The sequence below is a fragment of the Dryobates pubescens genome, chromosome 31 (assembly GCF_014839835.1).
Source record: "Dryobates pubescens isolate bDryPub1 chromosome 31, bDryPub1.pri, whole genome shotgun sequence".
NCBI classification, from domain to species: Eukaryota; Metazoa; Chordata; class Aves; order Piciformes; family Picidae; genus Dryobates; species Dryobates pubescens.
In genome coordinates this window covers 9595211-9615314 of record NC_071642.1, presented here as the reverse complement: position 1 = coordinate 9615314, position 20104 = coordinate 9595211, and the positions used below count along the sequence as shown (strand labels likewise).

Here is a 20104-nt window from a genome sequence, read left to right as displayed (position 1 = left end):
CTCCTGCAGCAGCACAGCTGAGGGGGAACCTGCTGGGAAGCAGCTCCAGGAGAAGGAGCTGGGAGGGCTGGGGGACAAGAAGGTGCCCAGGAGCCAGCAGTGTGCCCTGGGGGCCAAGAAGGCCTCAGTGGTGTCCTGGGGGGCATGGAGGAGAGTGTGGGCAGCAGGGCAAGGGAGGCTCTGCTGCCCTCTGCCCTGCCCTGGGGAGCCCACAGCTGCACTCCTGGCTCCAGTTCACAGTAGATCAGAGGCTGGAAGGGACCTCAAGAGATCATCCAGTCCACCCCCCCTGCCAGAGCAGGGGCACTTAGGGTAGTCCACACAGCAATGCATCCAGATGAGTGTTGAAAGTCTCCAGAGCAGGAGACCACAACCTCCCTGGGCAGCCTGTGCAGGGCTCCAGCAGCCTCGCTGTGAACAAGTCTCTCCTCATGCTGAGGTGAAACCTTCTATGTTCAACTCTGAACCTGTTGTTCCTTGGCTTATTATTGTGCACCACTGGAAAGAGCTTGCCCCACTCCCCCCTTGCCCCCCACCCCCCAGATATTTATACATATTGATGAGATCTGCTCAGCCTTCTCCTCTCCACACTGCACAGCCCCAGGGCTCTCAGTCTCTCTTCACAGGGGAGATGCTCAAGTCCCCTAAGCATCCTCTTGGCTTTCTGTTGGCCTCTCCCCAGCAGCTCTCTCTCTCCTGACCTGGGGAGTCCAGAACTGGACCCAGGATTGCAGCTGTGGTCTCAGCAGGGCAGAGCAGAGGGGCAGCAGAACCTCCCCAGCCCTGCTGGCCACACTCTCCTTGCTGCCCCCCAGGATCCCATTGGCTCTCTTGGCCCCCAGGGCACTTTGCTGTCCCACGCAGAACCTGCTGCCCACCAGCACCCCAAGGTCTTTCTCCATGGAGCTGCTTCCCAGCAGGGCAGCTCCTGAGCTGTCCTGGTGCCTGCTGCTGTTCCTGCCCAGCCACAGGACCCTGCACTTGTCCCTACTGAACTCCAGGAGGTTTGCCTGCAGCCAGCTCTCAGCCTGTCCAGGTCACACTGGATGGCAGCACAGCCTGAGGGGGGTCAGCCACCCCCAGTTTTGTGTCCCCAGGACCTTGCTGAGGATCCCCTCAATGCCCTCAGCCAGGTGGGTGATGAAGATATTGAACCAAACTGGGCCCAGCACTGATCCCTGGGGAGCAGCACTGGCCACAGGCCTCCAAGCTGACTCTGTGCCACTGCTGACAACCCTCTGAGCTGCTGTGGAGCAGTCTGCAACCCACCTCAGTGAGGTGCCATCTGTGCCACATCTCCTGAGCTCTTCTGGGAGGAAGTTACAGGAAACTCAAAAGGTTTCCTGCAGTCCAGACCCATGACAGCCCCTGCTCTTCCCTCATCCACCCATCTGGTCACAATTTCATCATTTCAGGTTAGCCAGCTAGGATCTTCCCTTGGTAAATCCATGCTGGCTACTCCTGACAACCTTCTTGTCTTCCATGTGGCTAGAGATGACCTCCAGCATGAGTTGCTCCATGATCCTTGCAGGGATGAAGGTGAGGCTGACTGCTCTGCAGCTGCCTGGGTCCTCCTCCTTGCCTTTTGTGAAGACTGGAGTGACATTTGCTTCCTTCCAGTCCCCAGGCACCTCTCCTGCTCCCCAGGGCTTTTCAGATGATGGAGAGAGGTTCAGCAGCAGTGGCAGCAGCTCTCTCAGCACTCATGGGTGCAGCCCACCAGGGCCCATGGATTTCACAGTGTCACAGCATCACCAAGGTTGGAAGAGACCTCAGAGATCACCAAGTCCAACCTGGCACCACAGCCCCCATGACTAAACCATGGCTCCAAGTGCCACATCCAATCCCCTCTTGAACACCTCCAGGGATGGGGACTCCACCACCTCCCTGGGCAGCACATTCCAATGCCTAACAACTCCCTCTGGGAAGAACTTTCTCCTCACCTCCAGCCTAAACTTCCCCTGGCACAGCTTGAGACTGTGTCCTCTTGTTCTGGTGCTGGCTGCCTGGGAGAAGAGACCAACCCCCTCCTGGCTACAACCTCCCTTCAGGGAGTTGGAGAGAGCAATGAGGTCTCCCCTGAGCCTCCTCTTCTCCAGGCTAAGCAACCCCAGCTCCCTCAGCCTCTCCTCACAGGGCTGTGCTCAAGGCCTCTCCCCAGCCTTGTTGCCCTTCTCTGGACACCTTCAAGTCTCTCAATGTCCTTCCTAAACTGAGGGGCCCAGAACTGGACACAGGACTCAAGGTGTGGCCTAACCAGTGCAGAGCACAGGGCACAATGACTTCCCTGCTCCTGCTGGCCACACTGTTCCTGATGCAGGCCAGGATGCCCTTGGCCTTCTTGGCCACCTGGGCACACTGCTGGCTCATGTTTAGGCAGCTGTCAATCAGCACCCCCAGGTCCCTCTCTGTTTGTCTTTACTTGGTGTAAGAGATACCTAACCCAGTCCTGACCGACCAGCAGTGTCCACATCCCTCTAGTCCTGCTCCCTTGCTTCTAGAGACTGAGGCTCCTGAGGACTGGTCTTAACAGTAAAGACAGTTTAGGCAGGATGCTGAGCTGCTGGAAGGTGTCCAGAGAAGGGCAACAAAGCTGGGGAGGGGTCTGGAGCACAGGGGGGCAGGAGGCTGGGGCCAGGCTCTGCTGAGTGGTGCCCAGGGACAGGGCAAGGGGCACAAAGTGGCAGCCAGGAGATGCCAGCTGGAGAGGAGGAGAAAGTAGTTTGGTGTGAGCCTGGAGCAGGCTGCCCAGAGAGGTTGTGGAGTCTCCTCTGGAGAGCTTTCAACCCTCCCTGGGCACTGTGCCCCTGGGCAAGCTGCTGTGGGTGCCCTGCTGGAGCAGGGCTTGGGCTGGGTGAGCTCCAAAGGTCCTGCAGGTCCAAGCACCAGTGAACCTATTTTGCACAGCTGGGACAGTGGCACTGGCTGGAGGCTTGCAGTCAAGAAAGGGCAGCTCCTCTCTGGCTGGAGCTCTCACCCTCCCCAGCCAGAGGAGGCCACAAAGATGATCCAAGGGCTGGAGCAGCTCTGCTGTGAGGACAGGCTGAGGGAGCTGGGGGTGTTCAGCCTGGAGAGAAGGCTCCAGGGGAACCTTCTATGATTTCCAAGCCTGTGTTGCTTGGCTCAGCCCCCAGATATTGATAGACACTGATCACATCCCCTCTCAGCCTTCTCCTCTCCACACTGAACAGCCCCAGGGCTCTCAGCCTTTCTCCACAGCAGAGCTGTTCCAGTCCCTTCATCATCCTCATTGCCTCCATTGGCCTCTCTCCAGCAGGTCTCTGTCTCTCCTGACCTGGGGAGCCCAAAGCTGGACACAGTACTCCAGCTGTGGTCTCAGGAGGGCAGAGCAGAGGGGCAGCAGAACCTCCCCAGCCCTGCTGGCCACACTCTCCTTGCTGCCCCCCAGGCTACCACTGGTTCTCTTGGCCCCAAGGGCACTTTGCTATCCCATGCAGAACCTGCTGCCCACCAGCACTCCAAGGTCTTTCTCTATGGAGCTGCTTTCCAGCCTGTCCTGGTGCCTGCTGCTGTTCCTCCCCAGATGCAGGACCCTGCACTTGTCCTTACTGAACTCCATGAGGTTTGCCTGCAGCCAGCTCTCAGCCTGTCCAGATCTCACTGGATGGCAGCACAGCCTGAGGGGTGTCAGGGACCACCCAGCTTGGTATCATCAGTAACTTGCTGAGGGTGCCCTCAATGCCCTCAGCCAGGTCACTGATGGAAGATATTAACCCAAACTGGAGCCAGTCCTGACCCCTGGAGACCACCACAGGCCATAGGAAGGGCAACAATGCAGCTGGGTTCCAGAAACCCTCTTCCCAGCTAAGCCCTGACCCTCTAGACTCTGTGTTAAGGAGCTTGACCTTCTCCCAGCTGGAGGAGCTCCAGTCACTGGGATCCAGACAGCCCTCTGCACACAGCCCAGGATGGTTGGCTTCCCAGTTTTAAGTCTGGCAGCAGCTGGGAATCCTGCTGGCCACCAGCCCCAGGCTGCAGAGCACAGTCTGGCTTTGTGCCCACAGGCTCAAAGTCATGCTCAGCTGTGGCCCATCTGCCCCACCATCTAACAGCACCTGAAGCAAGACACAAACCAGCCAAGGTGTAGACAGCAGCCCCCTGCCCCCCCCACACCATGGGCCCTGATGCTGAGCCATCAGAGCTGCAAAAATGAAGCCATCAGGAGGTGGACTGGCAGGAGAAGGCCTTCCTTGTATCCATTTGCGATCCAGGACGCTGGCCACAGCCCATGGGGTTTCCTCTTGGGCACAGAAGCTCCTCTTGACTCTTGCTCCAGCAGCTGCTGACTCTCCTCTGGGGCAGAGTCAGGCAGAAGCAGCACTCACAACCCTCCGGCGGAATCCACTCCTCCACGGGCCGCCTGCACCTACCTGGCCCCACTGCTCAGACACACAGTGGTGACACCTCAGTGAGGCTGCTCCTTACCTTATGGACACTTTTGGGGTTCTCCAGCCAAGCATAGTACATTTCCTCCACATAGTTTGAACTAGTCCCACTTAAGAAAGGCTCTGCAGCCACCGGTGCGCTGTAGCACCGGATGCGTGCAAACGTCCTGGGTGCTGCCAGCCTGTGCTGGGGCAGAGTCTTTACAGTCTGAGAAGCTGTCAAGGGCCTCAGCTTTGCCACACAAGTCCTTAAGTTCAGCATCTTTGTCCTGTCACCTCACACAAGCTCCTGCTGGGGGAGAAGGAAAAAGTGGGTTAGAAAGCAGTGCAGGAGAGCGCAGAGCAGAGACCACCCCCCCCCCGCCCTCATCAGCCCCAGGCACAGACAGCTGAGCTTAAGATCAGTTTTTCATAGCACAGCTCAGGTGGGAAGGGACCTCAGAGACCTACTGCAACCTCCCTGACACCTCTCAAGTAGCACAGGTTGCTCAAGGCCTCATCCAACCTGGCCTGGAACACCTCCAGGCAGGAGGCATCCAGAGCCTCCCTGGGCAGCCTGTGCCAGAGTCTCAGCAGCCTCCTACTGAAGAACTTCTTCAGCTCCAGTCTAACCCTCAGCTCCAAACCATTCCCCCTTGTCCTGTCTCTAGACACCCTCATGAAAAGCGCCTCTGCAGCCTTCCTGCAGGTCCAAGTCCCCCCCAGAGCCTTTTCTTCTCCAGGCTGAACCACCCCAGCTCCTTCAGCCTGTCCTCACAGCAGAGGATCAATTAACTCAAATTAACCCAGCCCTCCTTCCCAGTTCCAACAACATCTCCTCCTTTCCCATTAGTCAATCCCTCCAGCATGCTTTGACATCTTTTGGTTGCTTTGCTCTCCCTCTGGGAATCCTTCTTCTGTTTGTTTTAAGCAGGAAAATCCTCTCCCTGAAACCAAGACTGCAGCAGGATCCTTTGGCTCCATTTGCAGGGCCATCTGACAGCACCACGCTCAGAAGGTGCTGGGGAAAGCGCTTCCAGGTGGATTTTCCCACTGACCCCCAGGTTTCCCTTCCCCTCAGCACAATGCACCCCTCCAGCTCTCTGCAGGCTGCAGCAGGGCAGCTGCCCTCCTGCCAAGGCAGCACAGAAGCTGCTTCCCTCGCTCGCGTTCCCAGGCAGAGCCTCAGCTTCAGTTTTTGCTGCAGCCACTTTGCTTGGCCACAGCTTTCCTCACACCAGCTCAGTCCCTGGACAAAGCTGGGAAGAAACCATCTACAGAGGAGACCTCCCACACAGCCTGGTGGGAGCTGGGACGGGGGCTCTCGGCCAGACCCTCAGCACTTCTTAGAGGCTCGCCCCCAAGAAGGCTGACGGAGCTGGAAGACCCAGAGAGGGCCCAGAGCACACACAAAACCAAACCAGGTGTGTGGCTTCCCCAAGGTCCTGCAGCATTAACCACCCTACAGCACCTGTACACGCACAAGGAGACCTGCAGCTAACCTCGCTCCTCCTCGCACCCAGGAGCCACGGCCACAGCCCAAGGGGAAAGTGCTACAGCAAGATCACCTCAGAGGAAGCTCTGGAACTCGGAGTCAGCAATTCTTGGAGCTGCCCTTTCCACCCAGCTCCTCCACAAGAGGCAGGACCCGAGGCTGGAGGTGACCCAACTGGATGGTTTCCATAACCCCAACCAGTTGAACAAGCAGCAGCTCAATGTCAAAGCAGCTATCGTGCATTTACCAGGTTAAAAGGAAGTTTTGCAGCAGACTGGAGGAAAACAAAACCTTCATGAGCAGCATTTCGTCAGCTAGGCTTCCAGATTCACCCTGCTGAACCTTCTTCTACTTATCATGGTGGCAGCTATGCTTCCTACCTCTAAAGATCTTGGTCCAAAGAGCCCGAGGAAGACCCAGGATCACTCCAGGGGCAGGGGGAAGCTCATTCCTGCTTCCCACCCTGCCTGCTCCCTTCTGTCCCCTGTCACACCAGGACAGTGACAGGCCAGAAGCAGCATGACAAGGAGCATGGCAGCACTGGGGGTGTCCTCTCAGCTTCCCCTCCTTGGGCTGAAGCACCAAAACACACAAAAAGCCTCCGGCGAGGTGTCAGCACCCCGCCACTGGGCGGTGAAACAGCTTTGAGACAGCAATGTTGGTGGAATCTCCAGCTCTGGTGTTTCATTTCAGTGCTGCCACTCAGCAGCGTCCTGGTGACCTCTCCAGAAAACAAGGGACTCGGTGCTAAGGTTTGCCCCAAAAAACAGCAGAACCAGGCTGGTCCTGGAGAGCCTCTCGCAGTGGAGGCGTTGGCCGGGCTCTCGCAGCCCAAACTGCACCGAGACATCACGGAACAGGGATGTCCCACAGCAAGGACAGGCAGGAGTGCACCGTTAAGCAGATTAAGGAACGTTTGACCTCTGGCAGGCGGAATCCCTGGCACCTGCCCCGGGCGCCGAGCTTCTGGGGGGGTTAAAACCGGACCGAATTCAGCGTTAACAGAGCGGCAGGGCCGTGGCTGCTTCAGGGCCGTGGGCTCCTGACCCGGCTGCTTCAGCCACCGACGCCTCAGGGATGGCGGCAACTAAAGAGTCTCGGGGCAGCCCACGGCAAGGTGCAGACCCTCTCTGAGGGGTGCAGGGTCCCCTCCCAGCTCGGGCCCACCCGAGCCCTCCGAGGCTACCCAGGGAGGCCCCGCAGGGCCGGAGCGAGGGATCCACCCTGCGGGTGGGGCGGAGTGGGGCACCCTGGGCGCGGCCCGGCGGCCGGACGCTCCGGGCAGTGAGGGCTGCCCAAGCGGGTCGCAGGCGGTGCCTGGGGGGACTTCGGAGGGGTCCCGGAGCGGCCCCACGTGGGGGCGGGCGCGGGAAGCGACCGCGAGACCCCCAGCCACCGCGCGCGCGCGCCAGGCCCGCCCCCGCCCCGCGCCCGCCAATTAGCGCCGCCAGCCGCCTATAGGAACGACGCCAGGCGCCGAGCCGCCTTCCCATTGGCCGCGCCGGCTGCCAATCCCGAGGTAGTCCCGCCTCCCCCCTCCGCCCCAAGGCGCCCGGGCGGCGGCGCCAAGGACACCGGGGAGCGGGAGCGGCCGCGGCCCCCGAGAGTCCCGAGAGTCCCCGCCCCGCCGCCCCGCTCTGGGCCTGGCCCCTGGCCCGCGTCGGTCTTGCCCCGCCGCCCGGCCCCGCCGCGGTACCCACCGGGCACGTCCGTCCGCCCCGCTCGTGGCCCCGACTCTGACAGCGGCCCCCAACCGCCGGCTGCAGCCCCGCCCCGCGCAGCCCCGCCCCGAGCGTGCGTCACCGCGGGCGCCCGCCCCGCCCCGCTGCGCGCCAGGGCGCCTGCGCCGGGGCCTCCGCGTACCGAGCGGGGCCAGGGGCGGCGCCAACGTGGGGGAGCAGGGTGGGGCTGTCGCCGTGGTTACCCCGGCGGGGCCTGGAGACCCCTGGTATGGATTCGGGGGTCCTCACCACGACCTGGCACCTCTAGTATGGTCTGGAGACCCTCACCACAGCCTGGGGTGCCCCGCCACGGCCTGAGGACCCCTGCTATGGCCTGGAGACTCCCCCCATAGCCAGGGGACCTCCACCGCAGCCTGCAGACCTCTGCCATGACTTGGATACCCCCACCATGATCTAAAGGCTGTCACTACAGCATTGGGACATCCACCACAGCTTGGAGACCCCTGATACGGCTTGAGGGCCTCCACCGTGGTCTGGGGCTCCTGGGTGTGGCCTAGAGATCCCCACCTTGACCTGGGGACCTTGGCCATGGTCTGAGGACCTCTGCCATAGTGTGGAGGACCCCGTGGCATGAGGGACCCCATTGCCTGGAGGACCTCAGGATTCTGAAGGCATCCCAGCACGGGTGGCAGGCAGTAGGCCTCGCCCAAGCACGGGGCACAGGCAGGGCTGGGCAGGCAGGAGGTGCCCGGGGGAGTTTGGGGATTGTTGGCGATTTCCTGCCAGGTGAGTCATGGCCGCAGCAGCCCCGAGCCCAGCAGCTGCATGGGACTGCCCAGCACTTTCGGGAAGTGAAACTGGTGCCAGGAAAACACCCTGACAGCCCATGGCCATGCAAGCACAGCCACACATGTCCCTGGCACTGCCAACGTGGCGCAACCACCGGCACCCCAGAGGGATGCCGGGTACCCTGCTGAGCGGGGCCTGCCGGGGGATGGTGACAAGGAATGTCCCCAAAGGCACAGCGTGTCCCCACGGCAGCATAGGTGGGCACGAGGGACTAAGCAGGTCCTGCTCCCTCTGGTCGTGGGGTGGTGAGAACGGGAGGCATGATGGAGCAAGTCCTGCAGCAGAGGAGGAAGCCATGGGGAAGTGGCAGTGCTTGCACCACCAGCCCCTCCCTGGCAGCAGTGGCCCCGAGCCTGACGAGGGCAAGCGTCACGGTGTCCGGCTGGGCTGGGTCTGGGGCAGGCCCTGCTGAGTCAGGCAGCCCTCCAAGTGACCCCAAACATCGCCCCGGCTCACCAATGCCAAAGCATCCCCCCTGCTCTGCCCCACACGCAGCCCCTGGCTCAGCCCCACAGCTCTGCTGGGGGACAGACAGCCCCCCCAGCCCTCCCAGTGTCACCAGAGGAACTGGGCAAGCCAGGACGTTGCGAAAGGTGGAAATCCCGCTCTGACGATGCTTCCTTCCAGGCACCCTTGAAAACCTGCTGCGCCCGGGCAGGGCTCACAGAGCACCCAGGCCACGACGCGGGCCCAGCAGGCACAGCAGCGCTCGACGGGTACCAGCAGGTCTCTGCCCAGCTTTGTGCAGTCAGCCGTGGACATGGCCTTTGTTCCCGACCTGGATGTGCTGGAGAGCAGCAAGTAAGCATGGCTGTGCCAGGGAGGTACTGGGGATGTGATTCCACCCTGCTGTCGCAGCTTTCACCATCTCCCTTTGCCTTTCAGCCTGAGCGAGGAGACCTTCTATGGCCCTGACTGCCTCTGCCTGCACGAGGTAATGCTGGGCGGGTAGCAGCTGGGAAGGGTAGGACCCCTGTGATGGGGAAGCTGAGTTCTCACCTCAGGTGCCCCTTCCTCTCTAGAAACCCCATCTAGACATGAAGGTGACCTCGCCTGAGGTGGGCATCCAGGTGACAGTGACCAAGGGGCACTCTGCCAGGACCTTCCGCCAGGCTGCTGTGCTGGTGGCAACTGTGGCCAAGCTCTGGAAGCAGCCAGCGCACAGGGACTTTGCTGACAGTGACCTCGGGGACCTTCTGGATGATATTTTTGGTATGGGGCAGTGGTGTCAGGGCTGTCGCTCCAGCTGGGGATGCTTTTGGGGGATGCTCTTGGGCCTGGGTCTCTCTGCACCCCCTGACGTGTCCCTGTCCCCACAGAGCCGGTCTCCTTCCAGCACATCGAGGGCAGCTGTGCTGGGGCTCCTGTGTACCGCTACACTCGCTCCCAGTCTTTTGACATCCTCGACATCGACCACAAGTGCTTCGTGCTGGAGTCTCCCACCCAGCTGGTGGCCCTGCACCTGCAGGGCCCCTCTGCCAAGCAGAAAGGTGAGAGGACAAGGCCCTGACCCAGTGATCGCAGCCCTGGCACCACCCAGTAGCTCCAGAGCACCCCTTAACCCTTTCCTCCCCTCTGCAGTGAAGCTCAACATTGCTCTGTACCGTACCCGAGCGTCACAGGGCGGGCTGGGGACTGGGCGAGTGCCAGTGGCACTGGGCATCAAGGGCTACCAGCTCTACATGTCCTGTGTGATGAGTGGGGCCCAGCCTGTACTGCAGCTGGAGGTGAGTGAGGCTTCCCATGAGCTCCATCCCCAGTGGGGCTGGGGGGGCTCTATTCCCACCCCCAACCCTGTTTCCCCGGGGGCTCCACCCCAGCCTGACCCCCTCTTCGCTGCAGGAAGCTGACATCAGGAGGGACATTGACAGCATGGAGCTGATTCGCTTCATCTTCTTCCGCCTGGACAGCCCTGCCGAGGGCACCACTCGCTTCGAGTCTGCTGCCTTCCCCGGCTGGTTCATCTGCACCTCGCAGCAGCCTCGCCAGCCCGTGGGCATCACCAACCAGCCCGACCAGGTCATTGCCACCTATGAGCTGAGCGGGCACTGAGGGCCCCCCGAGCCCTCCCCAACCCAACCGGCAGTTGCCGGTTTTCTGGCTGTATGTACCGAGTACAACCCCCCCAGCGGGACCCCCCCTCTATTTCAGGTGAAATAGCAGCTCTGGGCCCCGTGGGCCCAAAGTCACCCCAATGGCTACTAACTTATTGTGTCTCTCAGAGTATTTTATACTTATTTATTGTGCCCCTCCCACAGGCCTTGAGCTTGCACCTGGCATTGGCAGTGCCAGGGGGCTGTCAGCAGGCCTGGGGGTGCTGGTTTATGCTGGAGCTGGAAATAAAAAGATTTCCCAGGATGGTGTCTCTCAGCTGTTTCCTCTCACAGGGGTTAAATGACACAGAGATGGCTCTTGGGGGGAACAATCCCATGGGTTTTGCTGCTTCTGGAGACTCTCCAGGCCTGGGCCCAAGGCTCGAGGAGTAGGGGTGACCCTACAGTGCTGTGACCGTTGCACACTCAGGGGACCTCCTCAGACCTAAGGACCACATTGTTCCCATACCCACCCTGCAGCCCCTGGCAGCCACCTGAGGCTGCCACCTCTGCCCCAGGCACTGCCACCACCCATCACTGAGGCATGCTGCTGTACTCAGCACTGGTTAGGCCACACCATGAGTACCTTGTCCAGTTCTGGGTTCCTCATTTTAAAAAGGATGTTGCGATACTTGAACGTGTCCAGAGAAAGGCAACAATGCTGGGGAGAGGTCTGGAGCATGGCCCTGTGAGGAAAGGCTGAGAGAGCTGGGGGTGTTTAGCCTGAAGAAGAGGAGGCTCAGGGGAGACCTCATTGCTCTCTACAACTACCTGAAAAGAAGTTGTAAGCAGGTGGGGGTTGGTCTCTTCTTCTAGGCTACCAGCACCAGAACAAGAGGACACAGTCTCAAGATGCAGCAGGAGAGGTTTAGGCTGGAGGTGAGGAGAAAGTTCTTCCCAGAAAGAGTAATTGGCCACTGGAATGTGCTGCCCAGGGAGGTGGTGGAGTCACCACCACTGGAGGTGTTCACAAAAGGATTGGATGTGGCACTTGGAGCCATGGTTTAGTTGTCAGGAGGTGTTAGGTAACAGGTTGGACTTGATGATCTCTGAGGTCTTTCCCAACCTGGTTGATTCTATGATTCTATGGTGTGGTGCCACAGCATGCTATGACATGTGGCATCACATAGCATGGCCTGTTGTGATGTAGCACAGAGTGGCTATAGCATGGCATGGTGTGGTGTAGCATGGTCTGGCATGGCATAGAATCACAGAACCATTTAGCCTAGAAAAGACCTTCAAGACCATTGAGTCCAACCATTAAGCCTGCTCTGCCAAGTCCACCACTAAGCCACATCCCCAGGCACCACATCTCCAGGGCTTTGAAACCCCTCCAGGGATGGGGACTACACCACCTCCCTGGACAGCCTGGGCCAGTGTCTGAGAACCTGTTCAATGAAAATGTTTTTCTTAATGTCCAGACTAAACCTCCCCTGGGGCAACCTGAGGCCATTCCCTGTCCTTATATCACTTGTTCCTTGTGAGCACAGCCCAGCCCCCACCTGGCTGCAGCCTCCTCTCAAGAGCTCTGGAGAGCCTCAGCCTCCTCTGCTCCAGCCTCAACCCCCCCAGCTGCCTCAGCTGCTCCTCCCCAGCCCTGCTCTCCAGACCCTTCCCCAGCTGTGCTGCCCTGCTCTGGGCCTGCTCCAGCCCTCAAAGTCCTTCTGGCAGTCAGCACCCAACCCTGAGCCCAGGATTCCAGCTGTGGCCTCCCCAGTGCCCAGCCCAGATGGACAACTCCCTGCCCTGCTTCTGCTGGCCGCAGCATTGCTGGTTCAAGCCAGGCTGCTGGTAGCCTGGGCACACCTTGGTTCATCTTCAAGCTGCTGTCCACCAGCACCCCCAGGGCCTTTTTTTCACCAGGCAGTTCCCAGCCACTCTGCCCCCAGCCTGGAGCCTTCCTGGGATTGTTGTGAGCAATGTTGTGGCACGGCCTGGCAGGGTGTGATGGGGCTTTGGCACGGTGCAATGGAGTTTTGGCACGGCCTGGCAGGGTGTGATGGGGCTTTGGCACGGTGCAATGGAGTTTTGGCACGGCCTGGCAGGGTGTGATGGGGCTTTGGCACGGTGCAGTGGAGTTGTGGCACGGCCTGGCAGGGTGTGATGGGGCTTTGGCACGGTGCAGTGGAGTTGTGGCACGGCCTGGCAGGGTGTGATGGGGCTTTGGCACGGGCAGCCCTGGCAGCGCTGCGGTTGCCCCAGGGGCAGCTGCTGGTGCCGGCCCAGCGCCGTACGCGAGCTGCCGGGGAGGGCGCCTTGGCTCCGCCCCTACCCTGCTCTATCCAGTCACAGGTCCTCTCTCTTGCCTCGCCGCGAGGAGCCGGTGTTTCCTCGCTCTCCATTGGTCGATTTGAAGAAGGCGGCGGTAGCTGGGCGCGGCACGCCGTTGATAGGCGCGGCGCGCCGTTGGCTGCGCTGAGGCCGGGGGGCGGCGGTGGAGCGAGGTGAGGCTCGGAGGGTCCTGCGAGGTGGGGGGCGCCCAGGAAGTCTGAGGGAGGGCGGAGGCCTGGAAGCTCGGTGGGGGCGGGGTGCTTCAGCGGGGCTGTGAGCGGCCGGGGGACCCCTGGTTTCGGGGGGACGCAGCCTGCTGCGTACCGTTTGTGGGGCCCCCTGGTGACAGGGGCGTGGGCAGGTGCTCCGTGGAACGGGGCTGCCGGGATGCTGCGGCTGGCTTGTTGGGGTGGCTGCCCCCAACCTCCGGCGGGGCTGGAGGGGCAGGGAGCGCGGGAGGTGGTTGCAGGTGGGGGGTTTGAGAGCACCCTCTCCCTGGGGTGCCGCTTTGCGCCTGGGGCTTTGTGGTAGCCGTGGGGTGCAGCATCAAGGGAAGGGCTTGGCCTGGAGGAAAGGGCTTGCAGCGGGAAACTGAGGTGCCCTCAGAACACTGGGCTTGTGGGCTGTCAGGTGAGGGTGGGACAGCTTCAGAGACAGGCCCGGGACTGGCCGCTGGACTGTGCTAGGCGAAGCTGTCCTGCCGTGAGGTGCCCCAGGAGCCGCGCCGCGGGGCTCAGGGGCGACCCTGTCACTTTCCCCCCTGCCTGTGTTGCAGAGGGCTTGGCCACAGAGGGGCACAGACTCGGAGACACACAGCTGAAGCAGAGGCAGCATCTCCACTTTCCTGCCCCGCACAGCTGAGGTGCCCAGCAGCAGAGAGCTCTGCTCTTTATGTGCCTCTGGATGGGGAGACACTGGCAGGGGTTGCCCAGGGACGTTGTGGATGTCCCTCCCTGGAGGTATTCAAGGCCAGGCTGGATGAGGCCTTGAGCCCTGGCTAGTGGGAGGTGTCCTTGCCCACGGCAGGGGCGTGATGATCTTCAAGGTCCCTTCCAACCCAAACTATTGTGTGAGTCTGGGAATCCAGGAGTGTTAGTGTGCAGGGAGATGCTCTGGCAATTTCAGGGAACAGCTTTGCCAGGCTTGGATGGGGAGCTCTGGAGACCTGCATGGTTGTGTTGTGAGTGTAAAAGAAATCCAGACAATGAGGTGGTGGTGTGTGCACTGCAGCTTCCTACCTCCCCACCTCCTCTGCCCTGGTGAGGCCATGGCTGCAGCACTGGGTCCAGTTCTGGGATCCCCAGTTCAGGAAGGACAGGGACTTGCTGGAGAGGGGACAGCAAAGGGGACTGGAACATCTCTGTGATGGGGAAAGGCTGAGAGAATTGAGGCTAAAGTCAGGGAAAGAGCAGCCTGAGGGGGGATCTGATCAATGCTGATCAATACTCAAAGGTTGGTTGTCAGGAGAATGGGACCAGGCTTTGTTCAGTGGTGCCCTGGGCACAAACTTCACCATCAGTTAAGTTCTGCCTAAATATAAGGAGGAACTTCTTTAGTTCAAGGGTGACTGAGCCCTGGAGCAGGCTGCCCAGAGAGGTGTTGGAGTCTCTGTTTCTGGGGACATTCTAAACCCACCTGGATGTGCTCCTGTGTGACCTTCTCTGGGTAACCCTGCCCTGGAAGGGGGGTTGGACTGGGTGATCTCCAGAGGTCCCTTCCAACCCCTCCCATTCTGGGATCTCTTTGCAGGAGAGCAGAGAGGACAGATCCAGGAGTACCTGGGAGGCCCAAGTGCAGAGTGAGATCAGCAGGGTGTTGGAGGTAGACTGGACCATCTCTAAGGGTCCTTTGTGACCAACCACTCATAATGCTTTAAGGCCCTCCTGCCAGTGCCCTGCTCTCAGGGCAGCAACTTGGCACAGCTCTGCCCTCACAGCACCCCAGCAGCACTCTGGAGTTACTGGCAGCAGGAGCAAGAGAATGGTTTGGCTGCTGGTGTTTCCTGCTGCCTGCTGTTGTCCCTCTGGGTGTTTTCTGAGTCTCTGTGAGCTCAGCTCAGCTGTTGGGTGCAGCAGCAGAGGTTTCTTTTTGCTTACAGCTCAGCTTTGTACTTGCCTCTCTGAAGAAAGGCTGGGTCAGGTCCCCCTGCTGCTTTTTAATGGCAGGGAGGGGCATTTTCAGTGCATTTGAGAGGTAATAGCTGCACCCACCTGTCAAAGGAGGGCTCTGGGAGCCCTTGGGTACCTCTGGAGCTGGGCAGAGGGGAGCAGGAACAGAGACCAGAAAGCATACCAGGCTGTGGAGAACTGCACTGAGATAACAGAAACAAAGAGAAAAAAATCATGGGGTTCCTTGATGGCATCCTGCACCACTTGTGAAGCAGAGAGGATGCTGCCCAGGCTGTCTCACTGCAGAGAAGTCTCTGCACAGGCATTAATCTTCCCTAATTGCTGAGCTGCCAGCTCCAGGCTGGAGAACCCTGCAGCTGTTTGCTGTCTGAGTGCTCCAATTTGAGGAGAATCAGAGGCTGGGGGTTGCTGCTGCCCCACCAGCTGGTGGCTGAGCCCCCATGGCTCTGCAGCTCTCCATGGCACAGCAGACCTGTGCACCTCGGCTGCCTGCAGCATGCAGGGCAAGTCAGGACACTGCCCAGGGGCAGCCAGAGCCTCCAAAGCCATCCTCTGCTAGGCCCCTGCCTGCAGGAACTGTTTTGGTGCCTGTAGAAGCTGAGAGTTCTGTGCCAGCCTGGGCTGTGGATGTTTTGTGTTGCTTTTCTGTTGCCAGGCATAGAAAACAGAATTAATGTAGCCTGGTACTTCCTGGACAGCTTTTTGATTCCAAAAGCTTCTTGTAAGCTGCTGGGAGTGGGACAGCCAGGAGGGGGTTAGATCTTCAGCCCTTTCTGCAGCTGCTGGTCAATAACCTGTTCTTTGGCTTCCTGCAGACCCTGTGTGAAGGACCAGATGAACCCACCCTTAAAACCACTTCCTAGAAGACCAGGCCAGGTGAGTAGAAACCTTTGAATCTGGTTCTGCATTCCTTGCTTGGATCTGCATGGAGTTGGGCACCCATACTGGGACTCTGATGCTAGATGGGGTGCAGCCAGCACATTGCTAAGGAGCTGGCAGTGAGTCATGGAGCTGTGGGATGACTCAGGCTGGAAGGGACCTTCAAAGGTCATCTTGTCCAATCCCCTGCACTCCAATTAGAGCAGGCTGCTCAGGGCCACATCACATCACCTTGGATGTCTCCAGGAATGGGGCCTCAGCCACAGCCCTGGGCAGCCTGTTCCAGTGTCTCCCCAGCCTCATTGTGCAGAACTTCCTCCTGATGTCCAACCTAACTCTGCCCTGCTCCAGTTTCAAACCATTGCCCCTCCTCCTATCCCCACAGTGCCTCCCCAGCCTTCCTGTAGGTCCCCTTCAGATATTGAAGTACAGCTCTAAGGTCTCCTTGGAGCCACCTCCTTTCCAGGCTTATTTGTCAGAAGGACTAAGTGTGGGAGACTAATCCTCTGCCCCTGTGCTGGTGGGTGTTGTGTTCTTGCTCTGCTGACAGCTGTTTTGCCTTTGCATGCCATCCCCCTGGGCCTGTAGGGCTGGGGCAGGAACAAGTTGTTGGGTCCTCAGAGCTGAGCTTTGCTTCCTGAGCTCTCCTTAGAGCTAAGCTTTGCTTCTCCCTCCAGGTTGACAGGAACAAGAAGGATGTTGGCAGACCTGTGCCAAAGGGTGCTCCAAGGGATGGCAAGCTTGGTGCCAAGCCCACACAGCACACTGGCCATGCTGCTCAGCAGAAGCCTTCAGCTGCATCCCAGAGAGCAGCAGGGCTGCATCCAGTGCAGCCAAGGAAGGGCACAAAGCTTCCTGTGGTGCCAGGCGTGAGCCGCTCTGTGCAGCCCAGAGGCAAGCTCCCAGCCTCAAGTCACCTAAATCCAGGAAGGAGCAAGAATCCTGCTCAGGACACTGCAGCACCTCCAGCTGAAAGTGACCAGCCCCATCCTGGGGCACCTTGCTGCCCAAATGGGGACCTGCAGAACAGGCTGGGGAGCAACAAAGAGAACATCCAAGCACAAGCCCCTGCGCAGCCTGTGCTGAACAGGGCTCTGCAGGCTGCTAGGGACAGACAAGCCTTGACTCCCAGACAGAGCTCAGCCATCACATCCAGAGCCACCACAGGCCCCAGGGACAGAGTGAGCAGCCACCAGGCTAAGGAAAAGCTAGCTCCTGAGAAATTCAGGCCAACAGTCTTGGCCTCCAAGAACCCAAGCACTAAAACTCAGCCACTGCAGCCCCCATGGCAGCCTGCAGCTTCCACTCGTTTCCTGCATAAAAGGTCAGGGGCTACCCAGGAGAAAACTGGCACAGCAAGACCCCTCCACGTGAAAAGATCTCCCACAAAGCCTCTGACCTCCAGCAGGCCCCAGGGGGCCACAAAACTGCAGTCCAGCCTCAAACCGGACGGCACTGTGCGGCAGCAGAAGCCCCTGGCTAAAGGGGAGGCTGACAGGAAGGAGGTGAAGGTGGCACCTCCTGGGCACACAGCAGTCTCCCGAGCACCACCCCCACGAAAGCAGCCCTGCAGCACACAGAGCTCCAGAGCTCCACCAGTGGAGAGTGACTGGAGGAGGGGCAGGGTTGACCCTGAGCTGCCAAAGGCAGGGGGGGTGTTCCCGAGGCGTGTCCCCAAGACCCTCACGCCTGCGGACCGTAAGTAAGTAGCAGCTGCGGCTGCCTCTGTGCTCACCTCCAGGGGACAGCAGAGGTTCAATTGAACCGAGCTGCTGGGAACGGGATCCCAAGTCCCCTCCCTCGTGGGTGGCTGCCTCCTTGGAGGTGACAGTCTCAGCAGAGAGGAGGGTAGGGTACCCTGGTGTGGGAGCAGTGGGTTTTCAGGGCACACCGAAGCCCAGGGAGGTTCTCCTTTCCCAGCCCAGAGCCTTTTCAGGACAGATGTGCTGGCTCTTCCCGAGCAGATGAAGTTGGCAGGAGGGAGATTCTAAGAGCAAAGAGTTTCCCAAGAGAAAAGTTGATCCTGGCAAGTGCTGGCCAGCTGCTGGGGTGGTGACAGTGATCCCTTGGGCTTTTGACAGGAAGCAGCTGCAAGAGTGGTTGGCATCCAAAGGTAAGACATACAAGAGGCCACCAATGATACTGCTGCAGAAGAACCCGGTGAAGCTGTCCTGCAGAAACATCAAGGAGAAAGAGAAGCAGGAGAAACCAGAGCTGCCTTCCCTGGAGAAGACCAACAACCTACTAACTGAGTGCCTGAAGCTTGTGGAGGAGGTGGGGATGGGAAAGTGCCTATTTGATTTGGCTCCTCTTGTCCTGGAGCATCCCAGGAGATGAGGGCCACATCCCCCAAGCTTGGCTTCGGTTCCCTACCTTGTGTGTAGGCAAGGGAAAGATCCCTGTGGAGTTCTGGAGAGGCCAGGGGTACATGGCATAGTACCACAGGGAGAAGGGGGCAGCATCCACTCACAGGGCTCCTGTGTGCCCCTGCCCACCTTCTGGTGACTGCTACTGCAGTTCTACCACAGCAGCCCAGGCTGGTGACTCCAGCTGGAGGAACATCCCTGCTGTGAAGGGGCAGCTCTGGGAATGCTGCCTGCTAGCAATGTTGGTTGGCTCCATTAGTGCCAGCACTCAGGAGTCTGTCCCTCCACATTCCTCTCAAATCCTGGACTCTTTACCAAGGAGGCAGAGTCAGGGGAGCTGTTCCCTGCCCATGACCATGCAGGAGGTGACCCAGAGCCTCTTGCCCCTTTTAGCCAGGGAGCACTGAGGGGCAGCTGTCCACTGACACTTCCTCCAGCCCTCACAACTGATAACCTTCTCTGGTGCTTCCTGCAGGGTGCCCAGGCAGAGGAGGTCCTGGCCATGCTGTCTGCCATGCCCCAGGCAGAGAGGTTTGCCAAGTTCTGGATCTGCAGAGCCAAGCTGCAAGCCCGCAGCGGCCCCTTTGATGTGGCAGGGCTGTACCGAGCTGCTGTCTGCGCTGGTGCCACGGTGAGTGAGGCCCTGCCCTGCCTCTGTTCACAGCAGCTTTCCTGGCACCCAGGGCTCAGGCTTTGGGATGAGTTTAGCACCACAGGTCGCTGCTGGCAAAGTCCTTTTAGAGCTGCTGCTCCTGTGGTGTCCCAGAGAGACACCTTGGCCTTTCCTCAGCCAGGGCCAGGGAGGGGGGCAGCAGTGTCACAGCAGCCTGGTGGGGGTTGCCCCCTGGGTGGTCACCTGCCCAAGCCAGGCCTCTGTGCTGGCATTTTTCTTGGAGAAGAGGAATTGTGCAGCCCCTTGCCCTGGCTCCAGCACGTCCTGATGCAGCCAAACCCTTATCTGCTATTCAGTTACAACTCCAATCTGCTGCCTAGTCAGGCTGCACTGACCTGCACTCTGCTTCTCCTGCAGCCACTCCAGGAGCTCAGAGAAGTTGTCCTTGAGATGTTGAAGGCTGCAGACCGAACATCAGAAGGTAATGTGGGGCCTGGCTAGCAGGCTTCATCATGGGCAGGCTGAAGTTCCCTGCTGCGGCAGGCTGGGCTGCAGCCTGCCCTAGCACCCTGTGTCCCTGCTGCCTTTGATGGAGACTAAGAGCTGTGAGAACCCAGCATCCTGCCCTCACAAAAGGGGTCAGACTCCTCTGCCAGGGCTGGGAATGATCCTGACCCAGTACAGCTCTGTGTCCAGGGGTGCTGTCATCCCTCCCCAGCTACCCCTCTGCAGCCATGCTGTCCCTTTCCTCTCCTCCCAGGGGAGAAGGCTGAGCTGCCCATCCCTGGGGAGCCTGCCACGCCTGGCCCAGGTGGAAGGCAGCCCAGGGCAGTCACTCCCTGTCCAGCTGGGAGGTCCCTGACCTGCCTGCCCGTCTCAGTCAAGCTCCAAGTCACATCTGCACCCAGGTAAGGCCGAGCTGCCCACTGCTGGCAGGAAGCACCCTCGGTGCCAGCGCTCTGCGGGGTTTACCCGAGGGCTCTTGTCCCCTTGCAGAGGCAGGGAGCTGCCGGAGGGCCCCGAGCTGAAGTTCCTGACGCCGGTGCGGCGCTCCCTGCGGATCGAGCGGGCAGGGAGGCGCTACCCAGAGATGCTGAAGGACCACGACCCTGTGGTGTCGTCCCTCCGGGAGATCCTGGACCCAGAGGAGGAGACTCGGTGGTTCTTCCGGAGAAACGAGGCTCTGCCCGAGGTGGTGGAGCCAGAGGGCATCGCTCTGTGTCCCCCCGAGTGCTGCTGAGGGGCTGGGGGGCGGGCTGCGCGCTCCCCCGGGGCCGCCTGGCACGCAGCTCACTGAGCCCTCGGTGCCTGTGGCTCACAAGAAGCCTGCTGGAGATCCTTC

General features: G+C 60.1%; 3 protein-coding genes across 6 annotated transcripts in view; 2 read left to right on the top strand and 1 right to left on the bottom strand.

Annotated features, from left to right (window-relative positions):
* Positions 1-7673, bottom strand: part of OGDH (oxoglutarate dehydrogenase) — a 41993-nt gene extending 34320 nt beyond the window's left edge. For 3 of the 4 annotated variants that reach the window (XM_054175010.1, XM_054175008.1, XM_054175011.1), the window contains exons 1-2: positions 7581-7673; positions 4447-4695 (exon numbers count right to left, since the gene is read on the bottom strand). In XM_054175010.1, the coding sequence (XP_054030985.1) occupies positions 4447-4668 (222 nt within the window). In that variant the 5' untranslated portion in view covers positions 4669-4695; positions 7581-7673. Of the gene's footprint in view, positions 1-4446; positions 4699-7580 lie in introns of all 4 variants that reach the window. The other variant, XM_054175009.1, reaches the window with a different exon arrangement.
* A 1251-nt stretch (positions 7674-8924) lies between these two features.
* Positions 8925-10622, top strand: LOC104305921 (interleukin-1 beta-like). The gene is given in 6 exon segments (XM_054175014.1): positions 8925-9212; positions 9297-9387; positions 9389-9623; positions 9731-9901; positions 9993-10138; positions 10254-10622. Coding segments are annotated over 6 exon segments (894 nt in total). The 5' UTR covers positions 8925-9171; the 3' UTR covers positions 10464-10622.
* A 4778-nt stretch (positions 10623-15400) lies between these two features.
* Positions 15401-20002, top strand: CKAP2L (cytoskeleton associated protein 2 like). Its single transcript, XM_054174926.1, has 8 exons — positions 15401-15411; positions 15720-15780; positions 16461-17485; positions 17865-18057; positions 18625-18780; positions 19180-19243; positions 19523-19670; positions 19759-20002. Exons 1-8 carry the CDS (start codon positions 15401-15403, stop codon positions 20000-20002), a joined length of 1902 nt encoding a protein of 633 aa, XP_054030901.1.
* The last annotated feature ends 102 nt before the right edge of the window (positions 20003-20104 follow it).

Excerpts from the sequence above, each read along its gene's own strand:
- CKAP2L (XM_054174926.1), top strand. Across the intron at positions 17,486-17,864 it reads CTCACGCCTGCGGACCGTAA|GAAGCAGCTGCAAGAGTGGT; the intron begins GTAAGTAGCAGC and ends GGCTTTTGACAG. Across the intron at positions 19,244-19,522 it reads TGCAGACCGAACATCAGAAG|GGGAGAAGGCTGAGCTGCCC; the intron begins GTAATGTGGGGC and ends CTCTCCTCCCAG.